This window comes from Neolamprologus multifasciatus, chromosome 6, assembly GCF_963576455.1.
Source record: "Neolamprologus multifasciatus chromosome 6, fNeoMul1.2, whole genome shotgun sequence".
Lineage (NCBI taxonomy): Eukaryota > Metazoa > Chordata > Actinopteri > Cichliformes > Cichlidae > Neolamprologus > Neolamprologus multifasciatus.
The window spans coordinates 11077148-11103672 of NC_140444.1; the positions used below are offsets into that span (position 1 = coordinate 11077148).

General features: G+C 40.3%; 4 protein-coding genes across 4 annotated transcripts in view; 3 read left to right on the top strand and 1 right to left on the bottom strand.

Annotated features, from left to right (window-relative positions):
• Positions 1-26525, top strand: part of LOC146516488 (complement C3-like) — a 68154-nt gene that overhangs the window by 25861 nt on the left and 15768 nt on the right. The gene's annotated exons all lie outside the window — the stretch shown is intronic.
• LOC146516489 (uncharacterized) lies at positions 14499-16572 on the top strand. The gene is made up of 3 exons (XM_085163696.1): positions 14499-15370; positions 15945-16034; positions 16208-16572. The coding sequence occupies exons 1-3, from the start codon at positions 15244-15246 to the stop codon at positions 16465-16467; spliced, it is 477 nt and encodes a 158-aa protein (XP_085019822.1). The 5' UTR covers positions 14499-15243; the 3' UTR covers positions 16468-16572.
• On the bottom strand, positions 17157-18302 carry LOC146516490 (uncharacterized). The gene is made up of 2 exons (XM_085163695.1): positions 17950-18302; positions 17157-17389 (listed from the first exon to the last, which is right to left on the bottom strand). The coding sequence occupies exons 1-2, from the start codon at positions 18300-18302 to the stop codon at positions 17263-17265; spliced, it is 480 nt and encodes a 159-aa protein (XP_085019821.1). The 3' UTR covers positions 17157-17262.
• Positions 19878-26525, top strand: part of LOC146516491 (complement C3-like) — a 33937-nt gene continuing 27289 nt past the window's right edge. The window contains exons 1-7 of the mRNA XM_085163682.1: positions 19878-20011; positions 21738-21936; positions 24847-25009; positions 25650-25744; positions 26049-26137; positions 26258-26340; positions 26417-26501. Coding sequence (XP_085019808.1) covers positions 19893-20011; positions 21738-21936; positions 24847-25009; positions 25650-25744; positions 26049-26137; positions 26258-26340; positions 26417-26501 — 833 coding nt within the window. The 5' untranslated portion in view covers positions 19878-19892. The remainder of the gene's footprint in view (positions 20012-21737; positions 21937-24846; positions 25010-25649; positions 25745-26048; positions 26138-26257; positions 26341-26416; positions 26502-26525) is intronic.

A 26525-nucleotide genomic window follows, 5' to 3' on the forward strand; every position in this document is an offset into this window, starting at 1 on the left:
AATTTGTGCATGTAAATGGAGAGTCCTCTTCACACACTGAGGTTAATTATGGAGTTCCACAGGGTTCAGTGCTAGGACCAATTCTGTTTACATTATACAGTGGGGCAAAAAAGTATTTAGTCAGCCACCGATTGTGCAAGTTCCCCCACTTAAAATGATGACAGAGGTCAGTAATTTGCACCAGAGGTACACTTCAACTGTGAGAGACAGAATGTGAAAAAAAAATCCATGAATTCACATGGTAGGATTTGTAAAGAATTTATTCGTAAATCAGGGTGGAAAATAAGTATTTGGTCAATAACAAAAATACAACTCAATACTTTGTAACATAACCTTTGTTGGCAATAACAGAGGTCAAACGTTTACTATAGGTCTTTACCAGGTTTGCACACACAGTAGCTGGTATTTTGGCCCATTCCTCCATGCAGATCTTCTCAAGAGCAGTGATGTTTTGGGGCTGTCGCCGAGCAACACGGACTTTCAACTCCCGCCACAGATTTTCTATGGGGTTGAGGTCTGGAGACTGGCTAGGCCACTCCAGGACTTTCAAATGCTTCTTACGGAGCCACTCCTTTGTTGCCCGGGCGGTGTGTTTTGGATCATTGTCATGTTGGAAGACCCAGCCTCGTTTCATCTTCAAAGTTCTCACTGATGGAAGGAGGTTTTGGCTCAAAATCTCACGATACTTGGCCCCTATTCATTCTGTCCTTAACACGGATCAGTCGTCCTGTCCCCTTGGCAGAAAAACAGCCCCATAGCATGATGTTTCCACCCCCATGCTTCACAGTAGGTATGGTGTTCTTGGGATGCAACTCAGTATTCTTCTTCCTCCAAACACGACGAGTTGAGTTTATACCAAAAAGTTCTACTTTGGTTTCATCTGACCACATGACATTCTCCCAATCCTCTGCTGTATCATCCATGTGCTCTCTGGCAAACTTCAGATGGGCCTGGACATGCACTGGCTTCAGCAGCGGAACACGTCTGGCACTGCGGGATTTGATTCCCTGCCATTGTAGTGTGTTACTGATGGTGACCTTTGTTACTTTGGTCCCAGCTCTCTGCAGGTCATTCACCAGGTCCCCCCGTGTGGTTCTGGGATCTTTGCTCACCGTTCTCATGATCATTTTGACCCCACGGGATGAGATCTTGCGTGGAGCCCCAGATCGAGGGAGATTATCAGTGGTCTTGTATGTCTTCCATTTTCTGATGATTGCTCCCACAGGTGATTTTTTCACACCAAGCTGCTTGCCTATTGTAGATTCACTCTTCCCAGTCTGGTGCAGGTCTACAATTCTTTTCCTGGTGTCCTTCGAAAGCTCTTTGGTCTTGGCCATGGCGGAGTTTGGAGTCTGACTGGTTGAGGCTGTGGACAGGTGTCTTTTATACAGATGATGAGGTCAAACAGGTGCCATTCATACAGGTAACAGGTGGGGGACAGAAAAGCTTCTTACAGAAGACGTTACAGGTCTGTGAGAGCCAGGGATTTTCCTTGTTTGAGGTGACCAAATACTTATTTTCCACCCTGATTTACAAATAAATTCTTTACAAATCCTACCATGTGAATTCATGGATTTTTTTTTCACATTCTGTCTCTCACAGTTGAAGTGTACCTCTGGTGCAAATTACTGACCTCTGTCATCATTTTAAGTGGGGGAACTTGCACAATCGGTGGCTGACTAAATACTTTTTTGCCCCACTGTACATGCTTCCCCTAGGCAGCATCATTAGAAGACATAGCATACATTTTCACTGCTATGCAGATGACACCCAGCTCTATCTGTCCATGAAGCCAGATAACACACACCAATTAGTTAAACTGCAGGAATGTCTTAAAGACATAAAGACTTGGATGGCCACTAACTTTCTGCTTCTTAACTCAGATAAAACTGAGGTCATTGTACTCGGCGCTGAAAAGCTTAGAAATATGGTATCTAACCAGATTCTTACTCTGGATGGCATTACCTTGGCCTCCAGTAACACTGTGAGGAACCTTGGAGTCATTTTTGACCAGGATATGTCCTTCAACGCACATATTAAACAAATATGTAAGACTGCGTTCTTCCATTTGCGCAACATCTCTAAAATTAGAAATATCCTGTCTCAGAGTGACACTGAAAAACTAGTTCATGCATTTATTACTTCCAGGCTGGACTACTGCAATTCATTATTATCAGGATGTCTAAAAAACTCACTGAAAAGCCTTCAGCTAATCCAAAATGCTGCAGCAAGAGTACTGACAGGGACTAGAAAGAGAGAGCATATTTCTCCTGTTTTGGCTTCCCTTCATTGGCTTCCTGTTAAATCCAGAATTGAATTCAAAATCCTGCTCCTCACATACAAGGTCTTAAATAATCAGGCCCCATCTTATCTTAATGACCTTGTGGTACCATATCACCCTATTAGAGCACTTCGCTCCCGCTCTGCAGGCCTACTTGTTGTTCCTAGAGTATTTAAAAGTAGAATGGGAGGGAGAGCCTTCAGTTTTCAGGCCCCTCTTCTGTGGAACCAGCTTCCAGTTTGGATTCGGGAGACAGACACTATCTCTACTTTTAAGATTAGGCTTAAAACTTTCCTTTTTGCTAAAGCATATAGTTAGGGCTGGACCAGGTGACCCTGAATCCTCCCTTAGTTATGCTGCAATAGATGTAGGCTGCCGGGGGATTCCCATGATGCATTGAGTCTTTCCTTTCCAGTCACCTTTCTCGCTCTCTATGTATTAACAGACCTCTCTGTGTTGAATCATATCTGTTATTAACCTCTGTCTCTCTTCCACAGCATGTCTTTTATCCTGTCTTCCTTCTCTCACCCCAACCGGTCGCAGCAGATGGCCACCCCTCCCTGAGCCTGGTTCTGCCGGAGGTTTCTTCCTGTTAAAAGGGAGTTTTTCCTTCCCACTGTCGCCAAAGTGCTTGCTCATAGGGGGTCATATGATTGTTGGGTTTTTCTCTGTATCTATGAAGCGCCTTGAGGCGACTTTTGTTGTGATTTGGCACTATATAAATAAAATTGAATTGAATTGAACTAAACAAAGCATAGCAGTTATTTTTGTGTGTAAATATGTAATTTTTTACATATAGTTTTTACATATATATTTTATATGATGTCACATATGTAAATATAGTGACTTCATTTAAAAAAAAAAAAAGTGACTGTGAAGCCCTTAGGACCTATAAATGCAGTACTGGACACATAAAATCGAATTGAAATGAAACTAAGTAGATGTTGAATTTATAATAATTTGCTTTGTGGTATGTTTTTGTCATGGCTACTGGACGGACTCACGCGCAGACAGTACTTTCTTTGAGAACAAAAGGAGATTATTTATTTACAACAGGGATCACCTCAGTGCTATATATATATATATATATATATATACATATATAGTGAGTTGGGAGGGGGGGTCCAGGGCTCCAGGGAGAGAATCCACACACACGCTTCCTCTTCCACACAGTCACCGCCACAGCTCCTCCGCACACACGCACTCCTCTTCAGCCGCACTCGCTCCAAAACTCCACATACGCTGCCACACCCGGGCAGGTCCCATGATTTGGTCCAGAAGAGGGATATCTACACACAGAATTCAACGTTAGTTCCACAGCAAAATACATACAGGAGATTCTTTTGATAATGGCGACAGCACGAACTCAGGAGGTTCAACGTTCCAGCGGTGAGCTGCTCTGTGCCACTGCCTTAAATAGCAGCTGGGGAAATCAGCCAGATCAACAGCAGGTGAAGACAATCACACAGGTGCGTGGGCCAAGAGCGAGAGCCCGTAACGAGCTCCACCCAGGCAGAGAGGAGGAGGAGAGACAAAGAAAACAAAAACAAAAAAGAACAACAACAACAAAACCTGTAGCCAGCGTGAGCCAACCAGAGAGACACGGGGACCGTGACAGTTTTCTCTACAATTTTGACACTTTTTGGTTATTTCTATAACTGATTCAATTCTGATTCACAGGGTTCCGTTTTAATTTGATTCAATTCAATTTAATTTTGACTCAGACAATCAGAAATATTGTAATTATTTATCAGTACATATCAGTATTTTTATATCTATGATTAAAAACATATCTGACACTTGTGAGACTTCATCAGAGCTGTACGCATCACAACAGATGCCTTTGTGTCAAAGTAACTGAGAAGAAAATACAGAACACCACGAAGGAGACTTTCCTGGCCTGGCTTTTTAGCATGTAGCCCCTTTAAAAATACATCGAAAAAACTTGCCGGTTTGAGCCCCAGCTTGGACAGTCTCGGTCGTTGTGTCCTTGGGCAAGACACTTCACCCGTTGCCTACTGGTGGTGGTCAGAGGGTCCGGTGGCGCCAGTGTCCGGCAGCCTTGCCTCTGTCAGTGTGCCCCAGGGTGGCTGTGGCTACAATGTAGCTTGCCATGTGTGAATGTGTGTGTGAATGGGCGGATGACTGAATGTCAGAATCAGAATCAGAATTTATTTGTCACATACAGGTTGCCCCGCAGTAAAATGAGACACCCCCCCCCCCCCCCCCCCCCCCCGACCTTACACACATAACACAGACATTACATGGGGGTTACAAGTCGGAGATCGGCAGTTACGGAAAAAACACTGAAATGTACACACAATGGGAAGGTACAAGAGGAAAAAAAGAGACCCCTACTCATGCTGTGCTTCCATGGTAGGACAGCACGAGAACAGGAAACAATCCCAGGCAACACAGCAGACATCCTGCCACTGCGCCGACTCGCCAGCGCGGGCCCAGACCCGCCTCGTGTTCCCAGGAGGTAACAAGCATCGAAGGCGTTGGAAAGGGAAGGGGAGATGAGTGAGTGCTTATCAGTGTAAGTGTGTGTGTGTGCGTGTCCATAGTTCAGCTGAGACAGTGTCCTTCGCCCTATCAGGCTAAGTAAACAGTCCTCCAGCCAATCCAGGTGGCCTTGCATGGGATGGGGAGAATAGTCATCACACAGTCGTTATCAGGGAGTGTTTGTCCGGCTTCAGCCTTGGGCCTGTGCAGCTGGCGCCGTGGTGGTGTCTGCATTTTGATCCCGAATTTGTTGATTTATTGAGAATTTCCAAAGCTGATCTTTTAACACTCTGATACTGGTCTCTCGATCTCCCGTTGGAGAGCCGCGAGCCTCCCCATGATGGTATCAAACTTCTGATCCGTGGTGTTATCATTCTTTTGAGTCTGAGACCTCACAACTGCAGTGATCCGTTCTGTGATGTAATCCAACTTTCGCTCAAGGTTCTCATTTTGAGCAGGGCCCTCTCTGATGTATCCCACCATACGCTCAATGGTGTTGTTTTGAGCCTTCACAGCAGCTGTAAGCGTCTCCAAGGTGTTAACCATGCTGCGTTCGTTGTGAGAGGTCGCGACTCGTCCCGTCGCTTCGATTCCAGCGGACAGCTTTGGGGGGGTTTGAACAGCCGGTTCCGCTCTCTTATTTCTCCGATAAGTCAGGGCCATGCCAGCTCCGATCAGCAAAAACCCCGTTATCATGGTTCCGAATAGGTAAATATCTTCAGCGTCCTCGATCGACAGTCCCGCCAGGCACACGAGCCTCCATTTCTGCCACCCGTCCATCGTGTAACCGGCAGGGAAAGTCCCTCCGGGGCACTCGGGCTCTCCCGAGCCCAGACTTCTCGTTGAGAAGAGGGTGTCAATAGCATTCAGAGACCAGTTGATCAAATCCATAATTCTCTTTTAGGTTTTAGAGAACGACAGTGAGAGACTGTTCCAGGGAAAAAAGTAATGCACATGAGACAGACAAGGACAGAGAGGCTAAGCAGGGAAGATAAGGGTAAGGAGGAGAGGAGAAAAGTGCGACCGCCTCCGCTGAGAGCCAAACGAGAAAGCACTTTGTAAATGTGTAAAGCACTTTGGGGTCCTTAGGGACTAGTAAAGCGCTATACAAATACAGGCCATTTACCTATAATATAAAACCTGAAATAATCTTTTGAACATTATCATGGGTTTTTTGTTTGGTTTTTTTTTTTACAATGTAATCTGTTAAAAAGATTAGATCTTTTTGGAAGTGGACTTAATCCCCCATTCAAAACCACAAAAGAATGAATTGAACATTAATTTTAATAGACATACTATTTCTAAATAACTGTTGTTGGTTTCTTTTTCTCTGGCTTTACAACAGTAATAGTTTGCTATCCTGTTCTACTATTGTCAGTAAAGCCTTTTTTTAAAGGAATTGAACAAGTTTTACAACAATTAAATGGTAGGCTACTGCTGTTTTTAAATTTCTTCATGATGCTATAATGGTATTTGTTTTTCAATATATTTTTTGTTTAATATTTCTATTAAATGCAGTAAATAATTTAGACATAATTTAAATTGCATGTTACAATAACAGATAGGAGATCTTTAAAAAAGGAATTGCAATATTTATTGGACAATCCAAAAGACCTGTCAAACTGTCAACAAGTAATGAATTCAACAATCCCGAAAACATTAAAAAATATAACAGAATTGAAATCTGCATCATTTATTCTGTGGAAAAACAAGTTTTTTTAAAAAAAAGAAAAAAAAAGAAAAATCTAACATAAATATAATATAAAGATGCAACAGGGTAAGTCAAATACATCTCCAAGAGCCATCTTTTCATTAGCTGTAGCTCAGGCGGTGGAGAAGGTCATCTACTGATCAGAAGGTTGGTGGTTCGCTTCCTGGCTTCCCCTAGTCTGCATGCCAAATATTCTTGGGCAAGATACTAACCCCAAATTGCTCTCCCATGCACCCATCGGAGTATGAGTGTAGGGGGGCGTGTTTGCAGTCACGTCTAGCGCCCACATACCCGCTGGACGTGACCGCAAACACGCCCCCCTACACTTTTTACATAGCCCGGCTGCTCAAGTTTTTTTGCTGGTTTACGGCGACTGACGACTCGTTTAATGAAGGTGTTGTCACTGTTATAATTAACAGTCATTTTAAAGGCGATGTCATAAAAGTAGCAGTAGCAGCAGAGGGAGTAGCAGCCCAAGACAAGGTATTCTACTAATTTGACAAAACTGAAGACAAAAAAAAAATTTTTTTGACAAAACTGAAGACAACAAACGACACAAGAAGGAAGCACACATATCTACGGAAAAAGAAACGAACACCAGACAATTGGTAGCTTGTTGCACCAAAACTGAAAAATAAGCCACTAGGCCAAGGCTCTTCCAGCAGCCACCAGGCCCAGGATCCTCCAGCAGCCACCAGGCCCAGGCTCTTCCAGCAGCCACCAGGCCCAGGCTCCTGCAGCAGCCACCAGGCCCAGGATCCTCCAGCAGCCACCAGGCCCAGGACCCTCCTGCTCCACCAGGCCCAGGATCCTCCAGCAGCCACCAGGCCCAGGACCCTTCAGCAGCCACCAGGCCCAGGACCCTCCTGCTCCACCAGGCCCAGGATCCTCCAGCAGCCACCAGGCCCAGGACCCTCCAGCAGCCACCAGGCCCAGGACCCTCCTGCTCCACCAGGCCCAGGACCCTCCAGCAGCCACCAGGCCCAGGACCCTCCTGCTCCACCAGGCCCAGGATCCTCCAGCAGCCACCAGGCCCAGGACCCTCCAGCAGCCACCAGGCCCAGGACCCTCCAGCAGCCACCAGGCCCAGGACCCTCCTGCTCCACCAGGCCCAGGATCCTCCAGCAGCCACCAGGCCCAGGCTCTTCCAGCAGCCACCAGGCCCAGGCTCCTGCAGCAGCCACCAGGCCCAGGATCCTCCAGCAGCCACCAGGCCCAGGCTCTTCCAGCAGCCACCAGGCCCAGGCTCTTCCAGCAGCCACCAGGCCCAGGATCCTCCAGCAGCCACTAGGCCCAGGCTCCTGCAGCAACCACTAGGCCAAGGCTCAACCAACAAGTTAATCAACAGTGACTTCAACGGGCCATCACAAGGAAATACAAATCTCATCATTTTCAAAATGCCGCCTAAAAAAGCAAACCCAGGAGTTGAAGAGGAGTTGGAGGAGATTAGGAAATCGCTTAATTTCATGTCTGATGAACTGAGCAAAGTGGCTAAACAACAAGGTATGCTACATGACCTAATGGATGAAATAAAACAACTAAAAAACCTCATAAAGGACAAGGACAAGAAAATAGACGACTTGGAACGGCAAATCGAGGACCTTGAACAATACACAAGAATGGATGATTTAGTCATAAGTGGACTGGAGACGCAACACCGAACCTACGCCGGAGTAACAGCTGGGGGAGGTAAAGATGGTGAAGATGCCCCGGTAGAGGAGCTGCAAACGCTTGAACAGCAAGTGATAAAATTCCTTCAAACGAAGAATGTAAGTATTCAGAGCCATCATATTGCAGCATGCCACACGCTCCCCAGGAAAGACGGTAAAACAAAGCCATCAATTATTCTTCGGTTTGTGAGTCGCAAAACAAAGATTGAGTTACTGAAACAGGGTAAGAAGCTTAAAGGGACTGGTGTGTATTTAAATGAACATTTAACGAAAAAGACTGCTGAAATTGCAAGACAGGCACGCAGCCTGAGAAAACAAAATAAGATACAAGTGACATGGACGAGGAACTGCAAAGTAATGATAAGACTAAATGGCAATCCCGAAGAAGCGAAAGTTGTGATGATAAGAGAACTCAAAGACTTAGAGCAATATAAATAATCAGGAATCTGCTCTGGAATCTATTGGAAAAGTGACGATTGGATAATGAACAATGGGTATGGAAAGTGTTTCTGGCCTTACGGCTCAAAAAACAACAACAAAAACAAAAACACATAAATGACAAGTTTGGACACAGATTATAGGTTTCCATTCAGAGATATTGAAGAGGAAGAATTTGATTATGAAAAGGACTGTCAAGGTGGTTATTTTGCCACACACGCTGAGAAAACGAACTTCAAAACGTTTAACTATGCAGAGCACAACATGCATGACCCTGAAAGTAACATTGACCCAGATACCCACTTCTACAATAACACCAATAATACTTGTGAGTACTATACAGATGACCAATTCAATATGAATATTAAAATGGCAAATGCATTGTCGGTCATACATTTCAATAGTAGAAGCCTGTATAAAAAATTTTCTAAAATTACAGAATGTTTAAGTAAGTTAAAAAAGTTTAATATAATTGCAATATCAGAAACATGGCTCGATAATGAGAAAATTAGTGAAATGGGACTGGAAGGATACGAATTATTTACAATGAACAGGGTGAATAAAAAAGGAGGCGGTGTTGCCTTATATGTAGATAAAGTTTTGAAATGTAGTCTGATTGAATGTATGTCAAGCACCATAGATAACGTATTGGAATGTGTCACTATTGAAATTCATGTTGAAAAAGCTAACAATATAATTATAAGTTGCATCTATAGGACACCAGGTTCATGCCTTGAGACATTCAATGAAAAACTTGCTGCTATGTTTAGCAACCTAAATGATAAAAAAGTGCAAATAATTTGTGGTGATTTTAATATAGATTTGCTAAACCCAAATGGACATCAGAAAACAACAGATTTCATAAATACAATGTATAGTAACTCCCTTTTCCCTGTAATTATAAAACCAAGTAGAATAACAATTGATAAAGCTACATTGATAGATAATATATTCACAAATAAAATTGACCATGAAATAGTAGGTGGACTTCTTATAACTGATATAAGCGATCATCTTCCTGTTTCTGCAATTTTTCAAAATTATTTTGGGATTAAAACTAAACAAAAGAATCAAATATTTGATATGATACGACTTAGAACAACAAGAGCCATTGCTGCCCTCCAGGTGGACTTAAAGGAACACAATTGGAATGAGGTTTTTGCAAATGAAGATTCAAATAGTGCATATGATGCATTCTTATCAACTGTAATTTCACTATATGAAAAACATTGTCCTTTAATGAAAATCACTAGAAAGCATCACAGATCAAATAAGCCATGGATCACAAAAGGGATAGAAGATGCATGTAAAAAGAAAAATAATCTATATAAGAGATTCATAAAACAGAGGACAAAAGATGCTGAAATAAAGTACAAGTTATATAAAAATAGATTAGTAAATATTATAAGAACAAGTAAGAAAGAATATTACCACAAATTATTGGAGCAAAGTAGAAGTAACACACAAGAAACATGGAGGATATTAAATAGTATAATCAAAAAGGGCTCAAAAAATAAGAATTATCCAGATTATTTTAAAAAAGATAAAGATATTGTGCTTGATAAAACTAAAGACATTGCAAATGAATTTAATGATTTCTTTGTAAATGTTGGCTTTAATTTAGCAAAAGAAATTCCAGAGTCAAGAAATAATAACGACCTAAATAAACATATTACTCAGAATGTGTCCTCCATGTTTATTGGTGTTGTAACTCATAGAGAAATAATTAACATTGTGAAGACATTTAAAAATAAAAAGTCCACTGACTGTTTTGGTATTGACATGATATTAGTTAAAAGTATTATAGAATATATAGTGCAACCTTTCGCATACATTTGTAATCTGTCCTTTCAAACTGGTGTATTTCCCTCACAAATGAAAATAGCAAAAGTTATTCCAATCCATAAAAACGGAGAGAGAAGTCAGTTTACCAATTATAGGCCAATATCACTGCTCCCACAGTTCTCAAAAATTTTAGAAAAGTTATTTGTTAATAGACTTGATAAATATATTGAGAAGCATAATCTCCTAAGTGATAACCAATATGGCTTTAGAGTGAAAAGGTCCACTTCGATGGCAGTGATGGAACTTGTAGAAGGGATATCTAATGCTATAGATAATAAGGAATATACTGTTGGTGTTTTTATAGACTTAAAAAAGGCGTTTGATACGATTGATCATTCTATATTAATGAATAAACTAGAGAGATATGGCATAAGAGGGTTAGCATACAAGTGGATGAAAAGTTACCTGGATGACAGATATCAATATGTCGAATTCAATAATGTAAAATCTAAGCAGTTGAAGGTAACTTGTAGTGTTCCTCAGGGCTCTGTGCTGGGCCCTAAATTATTTATATTATACATAAATGACATATGTAGCATTTCCAAACTGTTAAAATGTGTATTGTTTGCTGATGATACCACTCTGTATTGCTCAGGTAAAAACCTAGAACAGCTTCTGACTACAGCGGAAAAGGAGTTAAATATATTAAAAAACTGGTTTGATGTAAATAAGTTATCATTAAATATAAAGAAAACAAAATTGATTATTTTTGGCACTAGACAAATGAAAAATGTATCTAAAATCAGGGTTAATGGAATTGAAATTGAAAGAGTGTACGAAAATAAATTTCTTGGAGTTATAATTGATGATAAGCTGAGTTGGAAGTCTCATATAAACCATGTGAAAACAAAAATGTCAAAAACCATTGCTATTCTCTATAAAACAAAGCATGTCCTGAACAAAAAATCATTATACACACTCTATTGTACTCTGTTGCTTCCATATATGACTTACTGTCTGGAGATATGGGGTAATGCATATAAAATGAACACTCTTCCTATTTTCAAGTTGCAAAAAAGAGCTATAAGAATTATAAACCAATCAAACTATATAGAACCAACTAACATTTTGTTTATTAATCTGAATACCCTGAAATTTTATGATTTAGTTGAATATAAAATGGCACAGATAATGTATAAAGCACAAAATAACTTGCTTTGCCCCAGTACTCAGAAGCTGTTCAAAGTCAGAGAGAGTCAATATGACTTAAGGGGAACAGATTTCTTTAAAAAAAACAAGATAAGGACAAATATAAAGCAGAGATGTGTTTCTGTTAGAGGAGTTAACCTGTGGAATAGTTATGACAGTGATTTAAAAAGGTGTAGTTCATTTTCCTTGTTTAAAAATATGTTTAAAAATAGAGTATTAGAAAAATATATATATCAAGAATGAAAAGAGCAGAAAAAAAACAAAAACAAAAAACAAATAAACCTCTTGATTCTTTTGCTTTGATGTAGTTACTTACTAAGGTGGAAAGTTTTTTTTTTTTTTTTTTTCTTGTTTGTTTGTTTGTTTGTTTTGTTTTTGCTTTGTTTGCCTTCTCTCACCCCAACCGGTCGCAGCAGATGGCCGCCCCTCCCTGAGCCTGGTTCTGCCGGAGGTTTCTTCCTGTTAAAAGGGAGTTTTTCCTTCCCACTGTCGCCAAAGTGCTTGCTCATAGGGGGTCATATGATTGTTGGGCTTTTCTCTGTATCTATGAAGCGCCTTGAGGCAACATTTGTTGTGATTTGGCGCTATATAAATGAAATTGAATTGAATTGAATTTTATTATTTGCTTCGAGCCCTGTGTACAGGAGCTGCATGCTAAAAGATCTTTTGTTAAAAGGGTTGGCGTAATAAGCAAATGCTTCAGCCAATACCTTTTGATTAGCCTTGTCTCATGCTTTCTTGCTTTGTGGTAAATCTTTGTTCTGTCTTCACTGAGATATTTGAATGCTAATCAATAAAAAACATATCACTCACTCACTCATAAAAAAGACACACAGCTTATTTTATAGTTCTAAAATCACTCTGTTGTTAATTCGTTAGTTAGATTAGCCGCTAGCATACGCACTGTGTTGGAGGCTTGTTGCTAGCTAGTTAGCATGCTACACACCTGCTACTCTTAACAGTCTTCAACTTTTTTTATTTTTTTATCCATTTTTAGACAGTGATGAGATCAGCTGCACAGTCTACAGAGGCCCAGAGTTACTGTTAATATCAAAAATGTAATGCTGTCCTTTGAGATTTTAACATAAGACTGAGTGTAATGGATCTAAAACTGTTTAAATCTTCAGAGCCCTCTACAGCCTGGTAATATGGAGACTTTAAAAACATCAGCAGAACGTCTCAGTAGTGTAGTCTAATTTGTTCTTTACATTTAATAATAGAGTCCATATTATATCAACAGCTACATTCACCCTGGAGAGAAACTAGTGAGGGAGACCATCAGGACCAAGCTGGGTTTCTGGGTCCAGAGGTTTGGAGAAACTTCTTCCCTTTCTTTCATCACAGCTGTCCTGTGCCATAAGTTCTGTTGACCCGCTGTAAGACGCATAATTTAAGAAACACCAGGAACACTGAAGCTCATCGCATTGATCAAGCAGGACTCATGATCTTCACCAGCAGCTCCCTCACAGGGAAATCTTCAGCACTCCTCCGTAGGCCCGCCCCAGGAGATGGATAAACCCAGCATTTCATCAACACTGTGATGAGACCTTTGGTTTGTGTAATGTTATAAATACTCAGATACTCCCCAGAGGCTCCAGACTTTTACATAAAGATATTATATTCAGTCCTGTAGAAAGTTATATATTTAAAAATATGTGATCCTCTCTGGTTACTCTGGTATGAATAACTCTGAATCACTTTATGGTAAATAACACACTATCTGCAAAAAACTGTGAAAGAATTCCAGATGACAAGTTTGTAGTTCAACATACAAGTGACAACCTTTGACCTTCATCAGGTTTTATTTAATTGTGTTAGAGAAAATCTCATATGCTCTTCATGCAGCTGAGTACATCAAGTGTTTAAAACAGAAGCTGTGCAGGTCTGAGATCAGCAGCTTTGTGAAACACCAAACTGAGGTCCTGTTAATGCTGATATATAGTGACACAGTTACATGGGTGATTAATCCTTTTGTTTTTTTGTCTTTAACTTTATCAATAAAATAGCCGCAGCTTTCACTACAGCACGTGTGGTACTTTAACCTTTGTACTGTTTTCATCAGTTCATTTTGCAGTTAACATGTGAACATGTTGGATGATCTGTCTGCTGTCACTCGATGGGGCTGAGGTCTGAATCTGAAGGCAGCTCCTGTAATCACAAAGACAACAGAACCATCAAACTCAAATATAAATTTTATCCCTCAATATTGAAATAAGGCTGATTCTTCTGTCCTCACACACTCAGGATCTGAAGTTCTTCTCTTACATTTTTTTCAGTATTACAGTACACTACAGTACTTTAATCCATAGTTCCTGATTAATGAGGAGTTACTGAAGTACAAGCTTTAAAAAAAAAGTGTTACTGTCTTTACAAGATGTGGCAAGAGACTGAAAACATGCTGTTGTTTGCACATATTTAATATTCAGCTCTGCACAGGAGCTGAAGCAGGGTGCAGCCTGTTGCTTTTACAGTATAATACTTGTACAGTAACAGTAATTAGTGACTGAGCAGCCCGGAGCGTTTCGCTTGATTTCTTTAGTCAGGGTAAATTCATTCACCTGCACGGATTAGCTAAACGAACCCTGACAGCCGAGTGCTCATTTTAGCTAGCTAGGTGTCAGGAGCTAGCTAAGGACGGTAGTTAAGGATTAGCTTACAAACACGTTTAACTTACCGAAAAAGTGCAGCGGGGCCTCGGGTCCTAATGTCGGGTAGTCCAGTTTTCTGAAGAACACCTCAGGCTGTCAGGTTAAAACACTCAGTCGTGGTTTCGTAGCGTAAACGCTGGCCCTCCTCTCAGAGCCTACGCTCTATCTGCTATTCGCGAACAGAGATACGCAAGTTTCTCCGTGACTGCAGCTGTCAGTCAAAGCTGTGTTCACACCGAACGCGATGGACGCGAATAGAGCGTCAGGTTTACATGTAAAGTCAATGGAAAAGCGCGATGACGCGCGATTGCGGGTCCCGCGAAAATTCGGAAGCAGATTTGCGTCGCGAAAACGCCAAAACGCGTGAAACGCGCGTCAGTGTAGCGCGTCTGGCGCGTTTGACTCGCGAATAAAACCACGCGCGTGAGTTTTTGTGTTGCATTTTGTGCATACGCGCGTTTCGCGTCTACCGCTCGAGTTGGAAAAATCTGAACTCCAGCGTCAAATCGCGCCGCGACAACCAATCAGGAGCCTGGTGACGTGGCTCTGACCTAGGTCAAAGGGGCAGATCCAGCCAAAGCCCTTCATTCTTCATTCAGTATGGAGGAAAAGCTAATCAGTGCCGTGGCTAATCACCCGGAGCTATACGATGCTAGCTACTACTTTTACCGAGACAGGAATAAAAAGGACCTAGCTTGGAGACACATAAGTGAGGAGATCGGGCAACCTGGTAAGTTCATTCCTTCTTCTTTTTAATTTTCAGACTGACCCGATGAACCCGCGCAAAAGCTAGCAAGCCCGCCTACTGTCCCGCTATTTTCCCACTGATGTACAAATACCTTTCCGCTAACAAGATAATGCGTTTATTCAGAGGACATCTGCAGGAGAAAGTGGAAGAGCCTCAGGGACACTTATAATAAGGAGAAGAAGGCAGAGAAGGAGAAGAGGAGTGGGTCTGCAGCAGGATCGGGGAGAAGATGGAAGTTCTTCGCGGTCATGGGGTTTCTGGACCCCTTCCTCACCCCGCGGGAGACTAGCGGTAATATGGTGCGGACCGTGGAGAACTTCTCCCCCGAGGACCAGGGACAGCCCGAAGAGGCAGCAGGGGAGTGTCAGTCAGAAGGTATGTTTACATAGAGTTAATGTAGGCAGTTAATTTATGCGTGTTGTCATACAGGAACATATTTTGTTTATTAATAAACAGTATACAGTAGTCCCGCTGTTCATCCGTCACTGCCTCGCCTTTTCGCTGATTTTTTTTATTGCACCGTACAGCTTTCAACAATGCGCATTGCATTCTGCAGCCCAAATGACAAATCTCCTCCATGTCGTGTCTCCTGCGCTTGCCAAACTTATCATGTTTGGTTTTGATAACCATCACGTCCAATAGAAAAAAACAGCACAAAAACACTCATAACTATGAGCCTCATTCGGAAATACACACCTGCACCGGGAGCAAAAAAGGCGCACAAAAGTGGCGCCGCAGACGGAGAAAAAGCGCGGCATAATACTTTTACGTTTTAAAATCGACAAAGGTTTTCACTTTGAGAATCAACTTGTGAGAACTGTGACTACTGTTCATGTGCTGCAATAAATGAGAGACCACTGTATATAATAATAATAATAAGTATATAATAATATAATATTCTCTATGACTATTGTCTTCAACCTGTTAACATCTAATATTGTCTTGATAGAGTCAAGTAATCATGCAGCAGAGTCCTCAGCTGTCTCTTCTCCTGGCTCTCCAGTCCCTGGTCCCTCAGCTCCTGCTGCTGCACCCACAGGTATGAACATCAAGCACTGACAGCTTTTTACTTGCTTGAATTCCCTTGTGATCACCTTTACTAAATATCTACAACCAATCTGTTTATATCATGTTTTTTTTTTCAATTTTGAAAATGAAAATCTAGTAGCAGCCTTCTCATTACTTTGTGTTGTTTTGTGCTGTGTTTTACAGGCCCACAGAGGAGGACAGCTCGAAGGCGGGCGAGGGACGGGTCCCAGGACGGTCCATCGGCGGTGGAGCTGGCCATCCTGGAGTCCCTAAAGAGGCCACGCCCGTCTCCAACTGAACATTTCCTCCTCGGCCTTGTTCCTGCTCTGGAGAGCATGCCGCCTCAGACACGAGAATTCGTGAAATTTCAAATTTATAAATTAGTTTTTGAAAACAGCACAGCTGTGTTAAATTTGGAAACATTGGACCCTAATGATCAGTAGTTTTCTGATGAGGCAGCAGCTCTCCAGGGCAGAAACAATGTTCTTATTTTTCTCCTCCTTCTCCCTGAGGCTCTTCCACTCCAAGCTGGGTCCTTTTTATTCCTGTCTCTCTGTAAATAGTTACATTTCATATATTTATGATAAATGTTTTTGTTAATGAATTTATATTTTTTCAAATAAACATTTATAATGACAAAATGTCTCTGTTCTACTACACAGCAAATATTGGCACCCGACTTGACACAAGTAGAATTTATTTCATATTATACTAATGACAAAACATACTAATACAGTGGGATGCAAAAGTTTGGGCAACATTGTGAAAAGTAATTATTTTCTTGTACAAATCATTGGTTGTCACAATAAAAATAGTCAAATATATCATATAGGAGACACACACAGTGATATTTGAGAAGTGAAATGCAGTTTACAGAAAGTGTGCAATAACTGTTTAAATCAAGCAGGTGCATAAATTGGCAACACAAAAAAAGAGAAATGAAGCCTGGAAGTAAATATTTAGTGTATATCAATGTGTGTGTCTCCTATATGATATATGTAAGTGACATTTTTCATTGTAACAGTGATTCATACAGGAAAATAATGACTATTAATAAGGTTGCCCAAACTTTTGCACCACACTGTATATAGGAACATAGTGAAGACAAGTTATTTAAGAGAGTAAAAAGAGGTTAGTTTATTTTGGAGTAGAGCTCCATTTATTAAGAAAAATTTAAAAAGACAGGAACACTCTTTAGAGGTTTGTGGGTGGCTCTTAAAAGAGCCGTTGTGGGGAAGTCACTCGGACTTCAAACAGGCTACTCCTTTGGTTGCCAAGACACAGCTCCCTCCACCGAGAAGTGAGCCATGAATTTCTCCCTCACCAGGACAGCCTCTCTGGAGGAGTTGTTTGCTGGCAAGGAACCTGGACAAAATTGTTTAAAATGAGTATTATGTGTACTGCAGTTACAAAATACATTATTGAAATTCCAAAATTACAAATTGCAAAACATAAATCTTACATAAAACCTTTTGTAATTATAAGGATAATTACATGATATATATTAGATATAATCTAAAACAGTCTGCGGTGATTATATACAAATATTCAACTATCCCAGAATTAAACCAGGTCTAAATAAAAAGGAGTGAGTATCACTACAAAGGTTAACTCAGTGGTCCTAATGCTACAGTTTGATATCAGCAAACACCGAGCGCATACATTGATATGACACCACAGACATGCTATCATTCAAACACTGATAACAGCATAAATCGAATTAAATCGGGACTTGATGAGACCTTCTGAGTATCACTAGAAATATTATAAACAGTCGTCTCCGTACCACAGTTTGCTATCAGTAAAAACCGAGAGCATTCACTGTTAGCATAGCACGTCCATGTTAGCAGTGTATAAATGGATGGTTTAGCATGTATTAGCACAGGTATCAATAAAGGACTACCGTATTAAATACTTTTACTAACCTCAGGCAGATGGACAGGCGCTCTGCAGGTGGGATTGAGCGCCTGTAATTGGTGTCTAGGCGGGCGATTCTGGGACCGACCCGGGGAAGCAGGTCCTCAAACTGGCCGAGTGAAAGACGGTGATGTCGCTGGAATCGGCCGTCATCCAGGCGCAGCTCCTGGAGCAAATGGTGAAACTCACCAAACTGCTCATGCCTCTGGAGGACCTGATGGACCCAGGTAGGGCGAGGGCGTCTTTTACGCCGCTGCTCTGCTCTCCACAGTACATAGAGAAGGGAGACTCTCTCTTCAAGCGCTAACTCGACAGCTGCCATCTTGCAAAGATACCGGTCTGGCACAACTTCCTCCCACATTTCCGGTTCACGCGCGTCAAAATATCATATTTTGAAGCGCGATGGATTTTTCTTGGACACGCGTTGAGACGCGAATGTGCACGCGTCAAATTAGGGGCGTTTGGGGCGTTTTTGTTCGCGTCCATCGCGTTCGGTGTGAACACACCGTTATGATGACGTTTCACCCCAATTTAACATCACCGCGGTAGGAATTAGAATCAAACTTATGGGAAAGGAGACCCCTTGGACATCAATCAGCATGATGAGAACTATTGATAACAAAAGAAAGAAACTGTGGAAAAAAATTATCTAAGGAGAATTACTTAATTTTAGTCTGACCCCAGTCCCATCTGCTAACATGGAGGAGGCGGGGTTTATGACCTATACTGCAGCCAGACACCAGGGGGCGATAGAGACGTTTTGGCTTCATTTTTAGGGAGCAGTCGCGTCGTCCATGTTTTCTACAGTCAATGTTCAAAACCAAACAAATCCTCGTTGTCAGTGTCAGAGTCGAACACCCTCTGAAGGGCCGTGGCGGTGTCCTGCTTTCCATCATGCAGCAGTCCAGCCCTTCGAAATCCGTTGGTGATCATGGATGTTTTCACACTTTTCCACGCTGTCAGAATCCACTGGTGGAGTTGGGCCTCCCGCTGAACACGTAGCGCTACTTTGAAGTCTGTTTTTCGCGCTACTTCGTACGGCACTACGTTGCCTGGCAGACGGACATGTGACCAACATACCACTCTTGAACCCCAATCCTTCCGCCAGGCAACGTAGTGCCGGAGAACAGCGGAACAAACAAAACAAATCCTCTTACGATATCACAAAAATCATGGACATTCCTTAGAAAAGCCGCACCTGACTAAAAGCCGCAGGGTTCAAAGCTTGTGCAAAAAGTAGCGACAATTACGGTAAGTAGCTGCCGCCATTGTTGGAATTCAACTTTTGTGAGATCTTGCAAAATTTTTGCGAGATCTCGCAAAATGTTTGCGAGATCCCGAGTTAGTTTTGCGAGATCCGTCTTAATTTTTTTTTCTCCCATGTTCCCTGCGGGGCTCCGTAAGAATATATACACTATTATATATTTCTTCATAATTGTTTGTTTTTTTTGTATTCATGAATAAGTCAAACAATTACATTCAAATACAGTTTCAGTTGTGTATATGTTCAGTTTCAGTTTTCAGTTTTATTTGTCATATGCAAGTTAGCACAGGGTCAACATTGCAATGAAATGTGTTTTACGAGCAGCAGTCACTCAGCAGCATGATATAGTAGGAGAAAATATAATAAAATATAATAAAAATCTAAAAATAGTAAGGAGCAAAATATTAGAGAGACATGGTAAAAGAGAAAAGATGGCTAAATATATATGTATCTATAAATATAAATATATGTACACTAGTGATTAAATAAGAAAATCTTGAAAAGAAATATGACGGGAGGGTAGATGGGATATTGCACAGGAATGAGCAGCAGAAAATTACAGTATTGCACTTTAAATATAAATGGGCGTAGTTTTAAGACAGTCACAAGTCACTGCTAAGCTCTCCTATCACTGGAAGAGACGTAAGGTGCAGGAGGATCAAGCTACTCCATAAAAGCTTGTCTCAGATGGAGAGGCTGCACTCAGCAGATATGGGATCAGGCAGGAGGATGTGTCGGAGCCAGCTGTTGCTCCTGGACTTTGTGGTTTTTTTCTGTTTCATTTCTCTGGCTAGTGGATCTCCAATGTAAGTTTAAGTGTCTTAACGCCTGTTTAAAATTAATTATTATGAGTCTGACTACACTGTTAAAATGACACTAGCACCTTTTTACGTTCTGATCATAATTCTCAGTGCTTTAAGTTTACTGCATGTAAACTACAAATCCTTATCGTTATAAACTGAATGATTTTAAAGCATAGAATAAACTCATATGATGACTGTCTCAAATGTCCAGTTTTAACTGTATTCTGAAACCAAATTAAAATGTTCGCAACTAGCAATTTTCTGTGGTGGATAGGATACATAATGATTAATGAATATTTATCCAGTTTTGTCCAGTTTATTTGTATAAAACAAGTCAAGGTACAACAGTCTTTCAAATGCTGGTAAATTACCACACACTAAGTTTGCACAGAGGTGAACTGCAACACACACAGCAAACATTGCCCAGAACAAGGATGAAATGTTTTGTTTATCCAGTGCAAGGACATTTTACAAACAAACTGGAAAGAACTAAACAAAGCATAGCAGTTATTTTTGTGTGTAAATATATGTAATTTTTTACATATAGTTTTTACATATATATTTTTTATATGATGTCACATATGTAAATATAGTGACTTCATTTAAAAAAAAATGTGACTGTGAAGCCCTTAGGACCTATAAATGCAGTACTGGACACATAAAATTGAATTGAATTGAAAAGAAACCAAGTAGATGTTGAATTTCTAATAATTTGCTTTGTGGTATGTTTTCTCTACAGTTTTGACACTTTTTGGTTATTTGACTGATTCAATTCTGATTCACAGGGTACCGATTTGATTTGATTCAATTCAATTCAATTTTGACTCAGACAATCAGAAATATTGTAATTATTTATCAGTACTTATCAGTATTTTTATATCTATGATTGAAAACATATCTGACACTTGTGAGACTTCATCAGAGCTGTACGCATCACAACAGATGCCTTTGTGTCAAAGTAACTGAGAAGAAAATACAGAACACCACGAAGGAGACTTTCCTGGCCTGGCTTTTTAGCATGTAGCCCCTTTAAAAATACATTGAGAGAGAGAGCCGTGCAGGGAATGCAATTTTATCACGGTGGAAGCAAAAAAAAAAGGGAATTCATGACAATATTTATCAAACGCTGCTGGTTCAGTTCATTTTGGTCGGAGAGTAACAAAACCTGCAGCATCGAAATCTGTGAGATTTCGTCTTTCAGTGCCTGAGGCATGACTGTGTACATGCCATTGGGTCATGCTTTGTGTTTGCATCTTTTTTGCTGAATCAGTTTACCTGCTCTTTAATCCTTTCCTGTTTTAACTGTTTCGCAGTTGTTGACATAGTTTTGTGAGCTTTAAAATGAGATTCTGGTGTTTCTGGCAAAATACATTTATATTTTAAAAAGGAAAAACCAGGATTTAATGAATTGACATCACGTTATTCAAGGTAAAATTGATATGAATCAGCAAATCGATTTTTTTAAACGTACCCCTTTAGTCAAGCTCCAAAAGTAAGCAGAAGAGTTGGCATGCTGGTGTTAGACATTAGCATCAACAGTCATTGTTTTTATGTACTCTTGCACAGGGCTACAATATGACTGAAAACTCTTAGTTTTGGTAGAATTGATCTTCTCTATAAAAAATGATGATTTATTTTACCAAATGAATGACTAATTGAATAAATCATGAAGTTTGTTACATACAGAATCAGCTGGGCTACATTATCCAACGCTGTCTTCTGTCTTCAGGGAGGTGATGTCTGCCCCCAATCTCCTGCGAGTAGGAACTGAAGAAAACATCTTTGTTGAAATTCAAGATAATGCTGGTGAAGAAAATGTTAATGTCCGTATCATTGTGAGGAACTTTCCAAGAAAAGACAGGATGCTGGCATCAACAACTGTGACCCTTACTAAGGAAAACAAATTCCAGGGTATTGGAAAAATTATGGTAAGTATTACTAAGTCTCACATCTCAGTATCCTTATTACCATGCAGGTTTTCATAAACATTATCAGTTGGGACATCCAAATTCCCAAGTGCGTTAGTGTTTAACCAGTGTTGGGTAAGTTACTTTAAAATAGTAACTTAGTTACATTACTAGTTACTTCTATCAAAAGTAACTCAGTTACTTCAAGTTACTCGTTACTTTCAAAGTAACTAGTTACTAGGGAAAGTAACTTTGGTTTTACTCAGAATTCTCTTGTTAATGTGTTGCTTCCATAACTTTGCCAGTCTTCTAGCTTGCTTACTTGCCACAAGTGCACTGTGCCACCTACCAATAGAAAGGAAAAGATAATGTGCATATTTCCACGAGAGAATGCCATGATTCTAGCCTACGTCACAGCGTCATGTGCGCCTTTTACATCCAACACAAAAACTGCAGTCGTGGTGCTTTGATTGTACTCAGAACTCGGAAATTCTGCCTTCTGAATAGGAAGATGTAGGCAACACCAGACTGCAGATGAGCTGCATACAGAGCTGGACTGGGACAGAAAATTGGCCCGGGCATTTTGACTTGAGACTGGCCCGCCATTATAGGAAAAATCATAAAGCCTTTGAATGAAAACAAACGCTGTTCTGACAGTGATGTTCACTGTTTTGATGGTATATATGCACCAATCTATCAATCGTTTGTTGTAAGATTCAGATAATTATTTTTTAAAAGCCAGACATTTTAAATGAGAATAAGAAAGAAAAGTATTTCCTTGTGCCCCCCTCTCCCTGTTAATGCCCTACCTGGCCCCCCTGGCAAACCTTTGCTAGACCCGCCCCTGCACAGTTACCAGCTGTCAGCTACTTAGAAAAGGATCCTGGTGTTATCTGTTTCTCAGAATCAGTTCATAACTTCCCTTCAACTCATTCATGTCACCTAAAAGGTAAACCTGTTTCTCCATCACCTGTTCAGCTCTGATGATTCAGTAAGGACATCTCCTGGTTTCATCTTCATGTTTCCCTCTCACCAGATAACCAAACCGATATTATGACCAGCAGCTTTTTTGCAGCTGTGGCTCCAGCAAACATCAGCTGATACTAGAAATTAATATTAAATAAATTCTAACAACGGCTGCTCAAGCTTAAACGTGCTGCTGTTGTTTAGCGCGACATCGGCTGGTTTCCTCTTTCTGGCGCAAAGTGGGCGATAAACAAACAAGAGAGCCGATCAGCTGATCATTGATCAGTTTTCATGATTGAAGTAGAAACAGGAGAGAGAGGGGAGAGAATGAAAGAAGAAGAGGCAGCTGTGCAGCAAAGACACAGAATAACTCCAGCTTTGTGTCTTTTTCATTGTAGCTGAATTACGGGACAAATTGTTCCTTTTCACCTCAATAAGAAACGCGTAATATTTTCTCTGAACACCAGACGGGACGGTTGGCAACTCTAATAACTTATGAACAAAATAAAGTTCAACATCATTAACTTCATAGCACCCACCCAGCTGTATAGAAACTCTGTCATGCTAGCTAGTACGCAGTACGGAAAAATACAGAATAACGAAAATAAACTCCACCTAAACTTGGTTTATATCTGACCCAGAGAGACTGCAGGTCATAACTTCTTACCTGAAGTTCAGTTCACACTTGGACCGGCGGCCGCCTCGGGTCTCTTTTCCTTCTGCGTCCCCTTTCCCTCATCCACCTGCTGCCTCCACCACTTGCTAATGTTACAGAATCTGTGGAAGCTCCGCGATAGCCACCACACAAAGTAACGAGTAACGACCCTATCTAAATCCCAGTAACGACTAACGCGTTCCTGATTTTGGCATAATAACTAGTTACCGTGCTCGTTACCACAATAATAACGTAGTTACTGTAACGCGTTACTTAATAACGCGTTAGTCCCAACACTGTGTTTAACAACAATGTAATGCAATATGTTTTCTAAAATAATTTTATATTGTACTTAACTAACCAGGGAGCCTAAAATACTAAAATTTAAAAAAAGAGAGAGAAAACCCGTATTCTTTCTAATGAACAGCAATTGTCAACTCCTGGGGGTACAAAATTATTGTAAATAGAATTAGAAAATAATATGAAAAAAAAATAGTTCCACATGTTACTTGGTTCATGACTTCTGTAAATGTTTTACTTATGAGCTTTTGGTCTTAATCGCTGGTGCCAATCTTAGACCCATGAGCCTTGGTTCATTTGTTATAAATTATAAGCGTATGTAAAGATGATCAAGAAAGTTAAAACATGAGATTTTTAACTAATCAGTATTAGTATTATTAGAGGATCCAATAAAGTCACATAATGTGAACTCATTTATATTACAGTGAAATCTGTTACAGTGTTATTTAAATTTAACGAAAAGAGAAGTTTCCCAAATTAAGATATGGAATTCCTGCTGCACTAGATCTATTATTATTAGTACTGACAATTTAGCAATAATTATGGCATCAAAAATATTACATTGAAAGATCTCTGGGAAATGTTTGTCAGCTGTGCATTAGCTCTTCTGCTCACCAAATGTCTCGATTATCAGCCCAGCCCCAGTTTTCTTTATGTACATCTGTCACCTTTTTCTCAACAGTTTTCACTCTTCCAGAAATTGTATCCCAGCTTTTCCAATTTTTGTGCTTTTCAACCTGGATTTTTCCTGACAGATGTTCTTTCTTTCTTTCTTTCTTTCTTTCTTTCTTTCTTTCTTTCTTTCTTTCTTTCTTTCTTTCTTTCTTTCTTTCTTTCTTTCTTTCTCTCTCTCTCTCTCTCTCTCTCTCTCTCTCTCTCTCTCTCTCTCTCTCTCTCTCTCTCTCTCTCTCTCTCTCTCTCTCATGACACAGATATCTTGATTCACAAGTTTTTTTTAAAGGAATATTATATCTCTAGCTTTTCCCTTCACACTGTCTCTCTTTCCCCAGATCCCTGCTGAGCACTTCAGCAATGATCCCAATATAAAACAGTATGTTCACCTACAAGGAGAGTTTGGTACCCAAACACTGGAGAAGATTGTGTTAATCTCCCTTCAATATGGGTACATCTTCATCCAGACTGACAAGACTATCTATACTCCCAGTACCACCGGTGAGTCCTTTACTCCATTACTGATGAGATACACAAACTAACACCAACACAAAATGATATGGTCATCATCACTGGACAGAACTTTAACCTTTTAGCAGTTTATGTAGTTCAGATCATGGGAGATGAAGCTTGTCAGAGAGTTGATTTAATTTTCATTAGATACATCAAGAATACATCTTTTCCTTGTGGCGGGGCGTGATATGTGGCGTCACTGCAAGGAGGCTGACACACCATCACTGCATCGGCTCATCACGCCTCGACTGAGTTGTTGTTGTTGGTGTGTGTGGCTGGCAACTGCAAAGCTGCAGCTGAGTATTGTTGTGAACAGCAACCGAAATAAAGTTAACGAGTGTTGAAATGTGGTCGGGTCCGACATTCGTTGTTTACATTTCTATTTCTTGGGTTGGAAGTAGATCATTAATAGCTATTGTATAATTTTATTTTTTTTAAAATCACAGCAGGCAGCAGCAGAGTTGTCAGTTTCTCGGTTTAATGCCTATCATCCATTTATTGATGGTTCCATGGTTGTAGAATTAGTGTTTCTTCTTGTTAGATGTCATGTGCTAACTAGTTGACAGGGGAATCTGAAATAAACACAGTAATTAAACAAAGTGTTTCTCTATTTGTGTCTCTGTCACAGTCCTTTACAGGATTTTTGCAATGAGGCCAAATATGGAGCCCGCAGACAAGAACTATCAACCGGGAACTGATACTTCTGTTGTTGTTGATATTGTGGTATTGTTATCTTTCATTTAACTACATCATTACAAAATCTATCACTGAGAGTATAAAACATTTACAAAATAATGATCTCCAATAATGTCACTAAAACATAGAAAACATAAAGATTTCTCCAACACTTATGCTGTAATACAAGTTGCCATGAAAACATAAACTGAAACTTTTAGATAAACCATATAGTTAATAATTACAAATTACCTGTTTTTAGGAAGCTGTAGAAATGTTAAAAATTATAAAATATATTGAGTGTTTTATTGATGCTCTCTCCTAATTTTAGGTTTAATTTTCTTATTTCTAGAACCCTGATGGAATTATTTTAGAATCAAAGCTTGTCCTTGTAGTGTCAGGAATCTACTATGGAAGTTATTTCCTCCCTGAAATTGTAAGGTAATTTTTCCCTAATGCTCCACACTGAGAGGGATCTCAAATTTATGTATCTTATAAACACATCAACACTGAACTATGTGTTCTTTATGTACATCTATGTGTGTCTGTTTGTATATGTAGTACAGGAACGTGGAAGGTGGTGTCAAGATTTAACACCAACTTAAAGCAAACCTTTGAGGCAGAATTTGAAGTGAAAGAATATGGTGAGTTTGTTTAAAAATAGCCAACAAAAATTTCCCTTTTCGCTTCACTGGACACTTAATGAGTATTATTTTGCAGTGCTTCCCAGTTTTGAGGTTAAACTGACATCCGTCCCCTTTTTCTATGTGGACAGTGATGAGCTCACCATCAACATCGAAGCGACGTATATGAAGGCTTTTGATTTGTG